The 14,276-nt window shown below is 37.3% G+C and overlaps 3 protein-coding genes across 3 annotated transcripts; 1 reads left to right on the forward strand and 2 right to left on the reverse strand.

The window, feature by feature from the left end:
- Positions 1 to 5,580: 5,580 nt before the first annotated feature.
- BDCG_00406 (NADP-specific glutamate dehydrogenase) lies at positions 5,581 to 10,680 on the reverse strand. Its single transcript, XM_045415915.1, has 6 exons — positions 10,302 to 10,680; positions 9,815 to 9,945; positions 9,641 to 9,722; positions 9,486 to 9,548; positions 9,074 to 9,360; positions 5,581 to 8,993 (listed from the first exon to the last, which is right to left on the reverse strand). Exons 1-6 carry the CDS (start codon positions 10,345 to 10,347, stop codon positions 8,223 to 8,225), a joined length of 1,380 nt encoding a protein of 459 aa, XP_045271755.1. The 5' UTR covers positions 10,348 to 10,680; the 3' UTR covers positions 5,581 to 8,222.
- A 2,322-nt stretch (positions 10,681 to 13,002) lies between these two features.
- Positions 13,003 to 13,296, forward strand: BDCG_16132 (uncharacterized protein; the record flags this gene model as incomplete). The annotated part of the gene is made up of 1 exon (XM_045425394.1): positions 13,003 to 13,296. One exon carries the CDS (start codon positions 13,003 to 13,005, stop codon positions 13,294 to 13,296), a length of 294 nt encoding a protein of 97 aa, XP_045279155.1.
- A 147-nt stretch (positions 13,297 to 13,443) lies between these two features.
- On the reverse strand, positions 13,444 to 13,760 carry BDCG_00407 (MFS transporter; the record flags this gene model as incomplete). The annotated part of the gene is made up of 2 exons (XM_045415916.1): positions 13,444 to 13,587; positions 13,749 to 13,760. The coding sequence occupies 2 exons, from the start codon at positions 13,758 to 13,760 to the stop codon at positions 13,444 to 13,446; spliced, it is 156 nt and encodes a 51-aa protein (XP_045279156.1).
- Between the last annotated feature and the right edge of the window lie 516 nt (positions 13,761 to 14,276).

Below are 14,276 nucleotides of genomic sequence, written 5' to 3' on the forward strand. Positions count from 1 at the left end.
TACTCAGAAAAGTTAGTTTTTCTATAATATATAGAGTAATTACTTTGAGATATAAAGTTCTATTTAGACTGACTGTGTGATCATGTCTGAGACCAGAATCAGATTTTTTTAATAGTTTTATTATCAATTCAACTGATCTCATTACACAGTTTTAACATTAGATAGTGATTTTATACTGTCTCAGTGAGACTTACTATCTACTCTTATCATATTTTTTAAATAAGATTATGATTTTCACTTCTCAATTTAAATTATTTTTATTGCTTTAAATGACTTTAATCTCATTTGAGTGTTATTAAAAAGGGGTACTTTTTAAAAAATTAGAAATAGTCTAAAAAAAACCTTAAAATGTCTAAAAATAGTAACTTTATGTCAAGAATGAGACTAAATAAAATCAAATAAAACCACTTTCTCATTTTTTTCAAGTCATGGTTTCATTTTAAGATCTGATATATAGTCACTTTACATGTTTTTTTAATAGTCAGTCCCAGCGGAATTCATGCCAAGAAATGTATGAAATCAGATTAAATGAGATCAAATGTGAAATTCATAATTCTGACAGCCAGTCTAGTTCTATTATATATATATTATAAGCTTTTTTTATCAAAACTTCTATAAATTATATATTATAAAGTATTTTATTACAAAGAGAAATACATTAATTGAGTATTAAATCTGAAACTTTTAAATATAAAATTAATATTAACTCTCTACTTTAAGCTTTATAAAATTAAAAATAAAGAATTGATAGTATTAATTATAATAGACTTAATTACTAGTCTTACTAACTTATATTTAAGCTCAATAGTATCTTTTTCAGACTAGTTAATACATTCTAACTAATTACGAATTGAGATATTATTATACTGTATTTTTTATAAATGTAATAGCAATCACGTATAGCTTGTATTAAACTATTAAACTGTAAAATTGCAAGATTACTGAGTAGATGTTTTCACTCTTTATAGAAGTCTTTCAATTTTGATTATTATAATAGATATATTACTTGTAAAAAACAAAGTTTTTCTAAGTCTCTTTAAAAATTAATACAATATTATAAAAAATTCAAAGTATTCATGATTTCTCTAAAATTATTTAGTTATTATTTAAATATATCTATCTTATTTTATCTTAAATTTATATGTATTAATTTTTTTTTTACTATATTTTATTATACTTATTATACTAGTAAGTTAGTAACTACATTTCTGCTTTCTGAACTTGTAAGAAGTATGTCTGCTTTCTAACGCCTCTTTCATGACATATTCTCGATGAGTCTCTCACCGTCACATCTCTTTCCTTTCAGTTTCATCTGCTTACGGAGCACGATGCGCAACAAAAGGACTGGCGCCATGACCGAAAAGGAAACAACACATTTTCCATTAGCAATAGTGCGAAACTAACGACCAAACTAGCCGAAAACTTGCATTAGCGGTCAATCAAACTGTGAACTATTCAACGTCATTGCTTCACGCGAGATGGAGCAATCACACTGCAAGCAGCGTAAACGCTAAGCGGGTTTGTTGAGTTGCATATTTCGCCTCTCAGAGTCTCAGTACGGAGGTCAGTGCGAAAAGTTTTGTCTCACACTAATAATTTATCTGAAATATGATTACTAGTGTATTTAATCTCCAGGCTCTGGGATTGAAGTCTCTATAAGCCCTCTGAAACTCCCTATTCTTTAACCGTGCCATGCTTACTCACTCTCTGTAGTGAGTGTGTCACAGCATATGAAAAACCACACTGTAAAGAAAATATTTTAAATATAGTAATCTTTAAAAATTAATTAGGGCCTGTTCGGTGCGTCCGTACTTTTTGAACGCAATAGTGAATCTCATTAAAAATAGTATATTTACCAATTATTAGTAGCAAGCCGGCGTTGTGAGATGGAGAAAGAAAGCTCATAAAAACACATTCTTTTTGAACTGACTCTGAACTTCATTCAAAAAGAACATGTTTTTATGAGCTTTCTTCTAATCAATATTAGTTAACTATCTTCACTATGAATACTATTCTACACTATTCTACACTATATTGTCTCTAAAAGTGCTATTCTACACTATCACACACTGTTGAAGTTAAATACTGCTTATTCATAAGATCTTGGCAAGAGATGCAAGTATGACTGCTCAATTCATTAAACATCTGATCATTTTCATCTGTACTTTGTAAAAAGCAGCTGTATTATTAGTACAGACACTCTGCTCACTGAACAGTCATGATATTGAGACTGTACTTTTTAAAAAAAGTGAAGATCTGTACAAAAAAAACAAGTACACACAGACGCACTGAATAGGCTCTTAATAATTATCACTACATCTATCTATAATATAAAGATTATCTATATACTCATTAGAAGATGTAGAATTCACTGTAAATTAAAATTCTATAAAATTATCTTATTATGATTAAGTGACTGTAGATTTTATAGATTTGATTTTAAATAATTAAAGAGTTTTATTAAATATCTTTTTCATCTTATCTACTCTACAGATTGTAATCTTGTGATTAGCATTCTTAATAGTAAGAACTTCATCTACTTATATCTATCTGTAGAAGAATTTAATAATCTGATATCTATTTATTTAAAAATAATCTGTAAGTTTATTCTCACAGTGTATATTCAATTTCATCTAGATTATACTACTCTTGAAAATCTTATTTAACTATCTTATTAAATTAGATATAAGAGTATTTTTTATATCTTTTAAGATCTTGACTACTGTATTAATTTAGTAATATAGTTTTACAACTATCTCTAAAAAGATTAATTATAAGAAGATAGTTAATAATTAATCTGCAGATGATGAGATAAAGTGATTATATATATTATTATCATTATTATATATGTTAAGATCTGAGACATTATTAATAATAAGAGGTCTTAATTAATTAAGAATTATATTATAATTAACTGAATACATTTCATAGTCAGTAAAGTCAGCTTTTACAGTAGTAAATTTAAATACTTATAGTCAGACACTCTTCAGATTAGTAAGAAATTATCTATTATTATACTACTTATATTTATAGTAAATAGTTTTATTAACTGTCTTTATATAATAATACTTATACTGCTGAAAAGATATATTATTAAGAGATTATAGAATATAACTTATATAAGATAAGAATCTGAATAGAATAATCTTATAAAGATTATAATATTAAATGAATTCTTCTATAAGATAAGAATTATAATTATTCATTAATAATAGTTAATAACTGCTTATTTAATACTTTTTTATCATCTTATTAAACTGCTTGATTTATTTAAATTCAATCTTATTATTTATAAAGTCAGACTCAGATACAGTAATAATATAGTTATTAAATAAGTTAAAGTATATATATTAATTCTTTAAATAAACTTTTAATTTTATTATAATTAATGAATTTAATACTATATTATCTGTATTAATATACTTTATCACTGTTATTAATCTGCAGAAGTATAATAACTGTATAATAAAATTTATATCTTTAAAGATGATTATAACTTACTGTTTATATTCTTCTTCTTCTTAAAATTCAATCTTATTAAAGTTATAGATATTACAGTGAAAAAATTGATATTAATTAAAGATCGCTTTATATTAATTAAATTAATTAATAATAAAGCTTATATTCTTATAAGATACTTATTTTAAATTTATAAGTTTTTACTTAACTTATTTATAATCTGATAGATATTTAATGAATTAATATATTTATTTACAGAGTGAAGTGAAGCAAATATATAATGAAAACTCTAATTATTAAAAGTGAAGAATTTTCTTTTTAAAGTTCTTGACATGAATACAGCTCACTGATTGATATAGAATTAAGTAAAGTATAATTCTGTAACATTACACTATTATATTATCTACTCTGTATAGATTCTTGAATAGATAATACATCTGATTAACAATCTACTCTGTATAAATTCTTAAATAGATAATACATCTGATTAATCATCTCTCATAGATTCTCAAGAATGAATAATGTGTTAAAAGCCTGTTATTATTATTATTATTATTATTATTATTCTTTTATTATACTTATATACAAGCAGAGCTTATAATAAGTCCTTGTATAATGTTAAATACAGGTCAAGTATTAGTTATACAGAAGGAAATACAGGTGTTAAAATCATATTAAGATAATAAGAACATAGGAAAATACAAAGAAGTGACAATTAAATACATGCAATAATAACTTCTCAGCTCAGAAACATAGAGCAATTCATTGAAGTGATTTATACACCTCTGTATTTATTAGAAATCTGAGGTGCTTGAGTTTCAGATTTAATGTATTCTCTGCGGGTTTTGAACTCACGTGTCTTGGTTTCCCACATCAAGGCGCTATCAGGTGGCCGCATTAACCATTCGGCCACCGGGGCGTTAAAAGCCTGTGTTCACTGCTTATAAAATCAGTCTCTTGATTAATTCATTTCTTTACAGTATTCTACTACTTCTACAGCTGTCTGTCTTCAATACTACACTCAGAGAACTCAGGTATTATAATCTTCTCTCATTATATCTTTTCTATCACTGATTATCTCTTTACACTGTGTAGAACTGTAAATAAATATATACAGTAAAATCAGATTCTTCTACAGTTATAGATTCTATGATAAATAAGTCTAAACTCTCTCTATTATTCTAGATATATTAACACTTTATATAATTAACAGTAGTCTCTTAAGTCTGTGTAAAAATAAGTGCTTACAGACAATTATTCAGATATTTACAGCTTAATATAATATATACTATTAACTACTAAAAGTATTCATGATAGAAAGATAAAATATAGAAGTTAAATATATAATAGTATTTAAGCTGAGTTATAAATAGTATTCATGAACTTCAGTCTATATAGTTATGTATAGACAGTGTAGTCAAGAGCTACTAACTCTATTAATTATATAAGAGATAGAAAATAGAGATAAAGAATCTGTAAGAAGTAAGATTTCTTACAGTCTGTAAATAGTCTATTAAAATAGATATATTATCTGAGATTAAGTTTTATTACTATAAGATTCATAGTTCTGATATATCTTTATTAACAGTAGTCTATAAAAAGAAAACTATTATTCAAAGAGTTTACTATATTATTAAATATTATAAAGAATATCTCTTATTAACTTTATTCTTAACTTAATTAAGAAAACAGCTGCAGTTATTATATTTAATAATTAATTCATTTCTCAGTTCTATAGATCTCTCTTCAGTCTTTCATTAATTATCTATATTATTATTTAACTCATTCTTAAGTTAATCTTATTTCATCTTTAGAGATATGCTTTCACTGTAGTTACAGTTCTATCTCTTTTATTAATAAGCTGTAAAATCAATCTTGCAGAGTCTTCTGTTTTGAGCTTAGCTCTGCAATGTCTTTGTACACAGAGACTCATGTGTATTAAGATATTTTATCTTACTTACTATGAGAGATGCAGTCTCTGAATCTATATAATACTATTTTAATATACAGTTCACAGCAGCTTTGATATACTTAATAATAAATAAGTAAAAATTAATATTCAACTGATGAATTCATATCTTAATTATCTCTTTCTGACTGTTATTCAATACTTGATTCAGTGAAACTCTCATAGTTCTTGATTTCTTCTCATTGATTCTCTCATATAAGATGATATATAAGACTTTGAATTCTTATGACAGAGATGTGATTTTTAATTTTAAATTACTTTTATATGTATTAACAGCTCTTTACAACTACTCCTCAGTGTAATTAGAAGATTTAGACATGATTATAATTAATGATGATTATTTGAAGATGAAGAATGAAGATATTGAAAATATTTTCTATATGATGTGGTTTTCTGTACACTGTGGCACACTCACTACAGAGAGTGAGTAAGCATGGCACGGTTAATAATTAAGAGATGGAATGGCAATACTTAATGCTAGTATCAGCATTTCAGTTTAAATTCTTAGCGCAAGTCAAAACTTTTCCCAGGAGCCTCCGTACTACTGTGTACGGTACGTCCGTACTGCATAACCCGGAACACTACTCCGTACTCCGCGTCCTCTGATATTTGTTTTCCCCTGTCAAGCCACGACCACAGGGTCTGTGGCGGTGCTTTTTGACCTCCAGGTAGAAGTGGGTAAAATCTATGCTAGGTATAATCAAAGTGGTGGAATAAGAGTACCTGCGTAGCACAACGTCATCGTTTTACCTAGCCTGTTGTGTTGGCAAACAGCTTGAGCTTCTCCAGACTCGAAAGGATTAATAAAAGTGCTAATATGGTTCGGACAGTCAAGGATCACCCCTGAGCAGGGATATCTAGATCGATCGACCCAACCACTCTGCGAGGTAGAGGTTCAGCAGTGCACGAGTAGATATTCTTCCCAGTACCAGAACTTCAGCCAGATTTCTGCGGTGTTTGCTTCTGTTTCTTATTCCCATATCGCTAAATCTCTTCAGCTCAGTCATTGAGTGTTTGTATTACGGCTGAGCAAGATAAATCTGTTATTCCTGCTGATAGCCGAGGAGTTTTCGCCACGAGCTAAAGCGGTGAGAATGGGGAATTCATCACTTCTTGAATAATATACGCTAGGACCGCAAGAAGAAGCATGAGAAACGCCACAGTGTGGCTGTGATTCTGAAGCGTCTTGGATTGGCGAGAAGCCTGCATGGGACGGGGTTTGCTTTTGGACCATCTGAGATGGAGTTCAGCTCCTGACTTTCTTTCGCCAACCTTACAATGGCCTGTGCTGTTTCGGTACGACTCAGTACCTGAAGGTGGTGGTTCACACTTCCTTTTTTTTAATCACCCCTTGAACCAGGGCGTGCTTGAGGATCAGCTGCCAGCGCATCCTATTTGTGGCTTGCGTTAACTCCATGAACCCTCAATCTCAGCTTCAAACCTAAGATAGGCCCTCTGAGATTTCGTCAGAGAAATGTTTCTGTGAAGCTACCAAACATCGCCACCAAGTGCACAACGAGCCTGATATCAAAAGATGTGAGATACACATCAATTGGCAAGGGGCCGCTCCAGATAATAGTCTCAGCTAGTCACTGAAAAATGCAGATGGTTTTATCAGCCGTTCGACCACGGGTCGGATTACCCAGGAGCTCATGATAGGGTGTTTATTGTCCGGCGACCCGTAATGAAGGCTGGACGTACTCGACCAATAGCTTCAAATTCACAGTGTTCCCGAAGCTTTGTATGGGGGGCTGAATCAGTGCAAAATGACTAAGGGCCACCTTAAGTGATGAGCCTTTTAAAATCTCCGCATGTAAGTTATTCGATACGACACTGATAGAAGAATGAGAAAGAAGCAACAGGATTGTCGAACCAACTGCCTCTCCGCACCGAAACTCAGTAGAAGCCAAGTGAAACCCATATAAGGGTCCAGATATTCCCCCTCAGACTGCAGCTATTATGGAGCCTGGTGCCATGAATTGGTGTCGTAATAGGCAAGACAGAGGAAAAGGACGTTTTGAAAAATGAAGCAGACGAACGTTATGGGATGGGTTAAGAGGTAGAAGCTTTTATGCTTCGAAATGGGATTCGCAGTGACGTCAGTGCAAGTTTCAGGCGCTCGCATAAACGTAGAAACGCAGGTTCGCAGGAGTAATCATGGTGAGGGTCCATGTTGTTCGTAAGTTAAAGAATGTTATTTCACCGGGAGCACCGAAACTTAGCAATCATAGCTATTCTCCAATGTTGTCCCATGTTCCTTTTTGGTATAAGAAAAGCGATGTCATAAACTCAACATAAACCTAACATTCATTCATTCGCTAACATCAACCGGCATCCAGGATCCCAAACAAAAAAAAAAATATAAAAACCAGAACCGCAGGTGCACACGTATATGTACATGTACATTGTACATGGAAAGAGCATGAACCACGAACATAAAAGAGCAAAGCCGAAAGCCAAAAACCCAGACATCCCAAGAAACGTGCAAGATACCATGCAAGAAACAGAAAATCGCAGGATAATATCCAGAATCCGACACCAGCTATTCCACCCAAACGTATTGCCGTAAGATCTATTAGACAAGAGCATGACACGATCAATCCCACCCAGAAACACAACTGACAAGAGAGAAAAAAAAGCAGGGCAAAAGTTATGTGTAGATAATATTGGCACAAAACGCCAAAAAGAAAACGCAGGAACCCCTAGCACACCAACAGGCCGAATACAAGATGCTTAATAGCGACAGAGAACAAACCTCCCTTAGCAAAAATGAATTAGAAAGGAGATCCGTTCTTCACCACCAATCACCCTGATCTTTCATCGCGGCTGCAACCTTCATGAAGCCAGCAATGTTGCTCCCCGTAACCAAGGAAGGCAACTTGCTTTCGTCAGGCAAGGTGTATTTCTTCGCCGTCTCAACGCCGATCTCGAAACAGTCCTTCATAATCTGCTTCAATTTCGCATCAACCTCAGCAGCCGTCCACGTCAGGCGCTGCGCATTCTGCGCCATCTCTAGGCCAGAGACAGCAACACCACCTGCATTGGCTGCCTTTCCGGGACCGTACCAGACGGATTTCCCCTTGGAATGGAAGCGGCGGCTGGCTTCGAAGTGCTCGACAGCAGCGAGTGTGCAGCCCATATTGGATCCCTCAGCTATATATCTCGCGCCAGCTTCCATCAATGCCTGGGCTTCGGGGCCAGAGACTTCGTTCTGGGTGGCACAGGGCAGGACGACGTCGACTTTGCCGACGTGTGTCCATGGTCGTTCGCCCTCGACGTATTCGCATCGTTCGCGGAAGGCTTCGGTGTTGGCGAGGCTGGAAAGTTGCTTGCGTTCGACTTTGATCTGTTGGATCATGTAAATTTCTTCTGGGGTGATACTGTCCCCGTGGTCGCGGACGATTAGCGATCCCCGGCTGTCGCTGAGAGAGCAGACAGTGCCGCCAAATTCGATAACCTTGAGCGCTGCGTATTGCGCGACGTTTCCGGAGCCGGAGATCGCGACACGTTTGCCTTTAAAGCTTTCTTTGCCGTCCGTGGCATACTCGATCATATGTTGGACGTACTATTTTGGAAGATTTTGGTTAGCTGACCTGAGCCGTTGGAAACCTTTTTCTGAGTGAACTGGGTTGTACATATACATACGTAAACCAGACCATACCCAGTGGCCTCGGGACGAATGTGGCTTCCGCCCCAGCTCAGTCCCTTGCCAGTCAACACACCCTCCCAAAGATGCCGCTGCCTCTTGTATGCACCGAACAGGAATCCAATCTCACGCCCCGAAACGCCAATGTCGCCAGCTGGAACGTCAACGTCAGCGCCGATATGCTTGCTCAGTTCCATCATGAAAGCAAAACAGAATTTTCGGATTTCGTTATCTGATTTTCCCTTGGGATCGAAGTCGGCGCCTCCTTTGCCGCCGCCCATGTTCACTGAATATAGTAACAATGATATGTTAGTTTTATCTTTTCTTGAACGCTATGTATTTTCCCTTCGCCTTCCCGCCGGCCCCGTTTGGCAATGGATGGATGAGAAGAAGAAGAAAAAAAAAACTTACGTCCTGTCAAAGCATTTTTGAAAATCTGCTCGAAGCCCAAAAATTTCAGGATAGACATGTTCACTATTTTTGATTTGACGTCAGCATAACCAGATGCAAAAACGCTAAACAGTCCCCGACCGGAGACAAAAGAAAAGAAAAAGTCATTTCAATACCTGTGGGATGAAACCGGAGGCCTCCCTTGTAGGGGCCCAAGGCGGAGTTGAATTGAACCCGGTAACCCCGGTTAACTTCGAGCTGCATGAATCGACGGAGCATTAGACACAGTGCCGATTAAATTGGGGTGGGTGTGTACGACATGACATGTATATAACGAGTTTCTCGCTTACCTGTCCCTTGTCATTTTCCCAAGTTACACGGAACTGAATGGTACGCTCAGGCACGGCAGCAACGGCGAGGGCTCTGCGATATTCTGGATGCTGGTCGAAAAGGGTGGAGTTTTCCAATGTAGAGGCCAGCTCTGTTAATTCAATTATATCTGGTCAGCACAGGCCCTTTCCTTTCTTTTGTTCAACTGTGTTTTGTTAGTTTTCTCTCCAAAGCCTTTTTTTTTTTCCTTCTCTTTTTCTGTTTTAATTAATTTCTTGCTCAACAAGTTGTGTCCCCGAACTGGAGGGTGGCGAAATCCAAAAAAAAAAAAAAAAAAAAAAATCATATTTCTGTGTTTTTTTTTTCCCGTACATTTCCATTTTTTGCTCTGTTTCTTGTACAGGAACATCACATCCCAAACTCGGCCTGGGCAGCCGGCCCATGGAGGGAGGAGGCTAGAACAGAAGAGAGAAAAAAAAAGTGAATAGATAAATAAATAAAACCCACCTCTGTAGGCCTGCTCGAACTCCGGCTCAACAGCGAGATGAGACATTATTCAACAATAATAAATTCTCCTCTCTAATTTTCCCAGCGGTTTGAGGAAAAAAGAATGTAGATTTTTAGATTCAATTGGTTTTCCAAACAACGAATATCAAATTCGTGCGTTGGGTATTGTACAAAGGTTGTGTATAGTGTGTATATATTCTGCGTCGTCGTGGCTTCGGTGGTCGATTCAATAGTGAAGGACAGTATTGAAAGAAGCTGAGATGGGTTGGTATCAATCAAGAAAACCTCCTAGAAGCTTAACGAAAATTGAAGATGAAAAGAAGAAAGGATGAAGAAAGGATGAAGAAGAGGAAGAAGAAGAAGAAGAAGAAGAAGAAGAAGCGAAAAGAGGGGAACTGGGAGAATTAAATAAAAAATTTAAAATAATCGACCAGAGGCAATTTTTTTTTTTTTTTTTTTTTTTTCCTCTACTCCAATCTAGAAGTTTTCATTCAGCTATGGTTTGTCCCCGTTGTTTTCCCCCCTTGTTTTCCCCCTTCTCCTCCTCGGAAAAATTCAAGGACAAAACGGGCGTTATCTACCGTAGTTATTTAATATTTGCGGATATAAATTGGTCATTTCTATTAGGTCCCTGGCTGGTGCTGGAATGGGGGATTAAAATGAACTATCAAAATGCGCGCCGGCCGGGAACGGAGGCGGGCGGAAGATACAGGAAGGAAGGGAACATATTGTAGCGTTGGAAGATAAGGCAAAGAGCAGCCATTGGAGAGCGGGAGCTTGGGTGGAATGACGTAGAGATTATTTATTAGCTCGACAGCAGCAAAGGGGAGAGAGAGAGAGAGAGACATGAAGTGCGCCTTTGTTGATAGTGTATATATATATGTACATACATTACATACTACTGGGGGGGGGAGAGAGATAGATAGATATCTGATATCGATGGCTGCATGCTTCTCTTCTAACATAACTACCCGTAATTCCACAGCTACATCCTCGATTTCCTATTCTTCTGCCTCTTGGAATTCCTCCTCCTTAGCTGATTTTTCGTGGTGGGTGCGGTGGCGTCGGGCGCAAAAGCTTGGGACCAGGGCCCCCTCTTGTCTTCTCGAAAGCTGACAGGAAACTTCCGATGACGGACGGAACCCTCGCCGGGCACTGGCTGAGTCGCTCGCTGGAGCCGATCATTATTGCAGCTGGGTTCTGTTCTGCTTCCAAGTAGCATAAGAGCCAGCAGCAACATAAACAAACCCTCACTCTCCACGGGTAACTATAATGTACTGTACGGAGTACAAGTACATGTACAGTACATACTTATTATTATTATTATTATTATTATTCTTATTATTCTTATTATTATTCTTATTCTTATTCTTATTCTTATTCTTATTCTTATTCTTATTCTTATTCTTATTCTTATTCTTATTATTATTATTATTATTATATTGCTGTTGTTTCACGCGGCTGCTCCCCACTGCCTTATCTTATCCCGAGCTATCTTTTTATGCATAAGGTTTGCTTAGCCCAAGGAGAAGCCCCATGCAGCCGCATTGCACGATCTCCCTTATCTTTATCTTTTGCGCTTGCTCGGCATTATCAATTATTATCAAGTCATGTCATGGCCCACTTAGCCTTAACTACGGAGTAACTACTGCGTACAGGCGTCAGTTCCCAGTCAGTCCGCTCGCTCTACCCTAGCTCCCATTGCATTGGCTGCACCCGGAGATTGTGTCTTTTTTTTGGCGGCGTATAAATTAAATAATGCAGCTCTAGCGGGCGGCTTTTCGGGCGGTCGCCTCATTCTAACCTAACCCTAACCCTAATTCCCCAAAAACGCAGCCAGCCCTAACTCCCGAGACCGTTTATTAACCACTGAGTAATGAGACCGAAGGCTGCTTATTATTATTATTATTATTATTATTATTATTATTATTTATGTATGTCCTCGAGTCAGCAAAGTGACCGGCGGCAGATATACTAACTCCTAATCATCAGCTTTCCGGTGAGAAGTGGGGGTAGGGGGTAGGTAGCTCTCTACATATGCTAACCAAACATCTTCTAGAGGAAAGCCGGATTAACCAGAAAAGAAAAATTCAACTTTTTCAATAATAGATAACTTACATTACGCACAAATTCATCATTTTGCCGATCTGTCAAGTCAAGGCGCGTGCGCTATCCTATCATGATCATCAGCATCTTTAGTTACCACTTTCGAAGAAGTGAGAGGTCTTCTTTGTTAACTTATCCTCATTGGGCCACCTCTTTGTGCTCTACAATCCATTTAACACCAGCAGGTTGACGACCTACATACCGATGCTCACCAGCATAGCAGCAAACACACCCATTACCACACGCAGACCACGGTGATAACTATGCCGATGCGTCTTTCTCGTGGGAAAAAAAATAAAATTTGAGGGCCAAAAATACAATATTGCCCAGCAGATGAACCTGCCTGATAAAACGGCCATGATCACCGATTGCTTGGTGGTTCCAGCCGTGTTATCAATGATCTATGAGACAATAAGTGGGTTCCCCTGAGAACAGGAACTCAAGTACGTTATTATATGTAGGCCACTAGAAGTGGTCCTTGCTGGGAAGGTCGGTCCTCTGTCCAGCACGTACAGAAGTGGCCCTCCAACAATGACTCGCATCATGAAGATAGCAAGGATGTAGCCCTATGTGCGGTCCAGCCCTCTTGCAAAGAATGACCCATTACCTGAACAATGCCGAACGGGATAATTCAAAACTGACGCCCGAAATTTGTCGAAGCCAAAAGCTACACACGACTAGCGGCCCCCCAAACCCGATCGCTACAGATGCGCCCGATATTAACCAGCACCGACATGGCAATCCACATATAGCTTTTCGGCTCTCTCCAGCGCCCACTTGCCCGTACATGCGGCCGCTTGAATTCGCGAAATATGTTACCGGTTTTATTGGCGCGAAGCCGTTCAACAGCGTGCTGCCGCTCCACCTCAGTGAAAAATCGAGCGGATAAGGGTATTATTGTTCCAGCTTCCAATATGCCCACGGCGAGCAGAGGGGCGAAACTCTTGCATCCGTGCCATGCATGTCTGGGCAATTTCCCCCAACCCAGCACCAGCGTCGACGTCAGGATTCGGTGTGGCACTCGTGACTCGCACGATCAGCCATGTAGACAAAGGGCTGCCATGCCAGCTGTGCTAGGGCCGATATCGATCCGACCCGCGAGTCCTGGTTTCCTTGCAGACCAGTGTCTTCTTGGAGACTGAATAGGGATCCCTCTGCCCAGAACGGCTTTGTCGAGGACCTGGAGAAAGGAAGTCAAGGTATAGCGTGTTTTAAAAAAAAAAAAAAAAAAAAAAAAAAAAAAAAAAAAAAAAAAAAACCAAACAGGGGATTCTCGGGTGGTTAAGTTAAAAATTAATCTTTATTAGCGGTCAGTAGTTAGTCAACGGCTTTTTTACTTACCTTGCCGTCCATCTCTACTCCGTACGCTTGTTATCACACCCATACTTGTCTGTCATACCTGAGGAATTTGAGGAATGGCAGAGGAGGTTTCGGAGCGATACCTGGACAACTACATAGTTTAGATTATTTGTTGCAATTGTGTGCTAAGGGGAATGCACAGCGGACACATACCGAACTATCAAACAGCTTCTTTCAATTATAGAGCCTATCAGTTCTTGGTTATTGACGTATCTAGAGCGCCAGCCATATTTTCCCTTTTGCTCCAAAAAGTTCCATGCGTTGTTTGTTCGTGCATTGGGCAGACAGCAAAATGAGAGCTTTCTTCTGACAACTATGGCATACAAGTCAGCCCATACACCAGTAAAGGGCTCAAGTAGTCGATCAACCGTAGCTCTTCCCAACCACTGGCACCTAACCCCCACGTCGGATTTGAGAAAAGCTCAATTCCAACACCCGAAAAAAAGGTTGTCCCGGCATTAACATCCATCGCCAAGTACTCGTGCCAGAGTACAGTACAGGGGGGGGGCA

The sequence above is a fragment of the Blastomyces dermatitidis genome (assembly GCF_000003525.1).
Source record: "Blastomyces dermatitidis ER-3 genomic scaffold supercont1.1, whole genome shotgun sequence".
Classification (NCBI taxonomy): domain Eukaryota; kingdom Fungi; phylum Ascomycota; class Eurotiomycetes; order Onygenales; family Ajellomycetaceae; genus Blastomyces; species Blastomyces dermatitidis.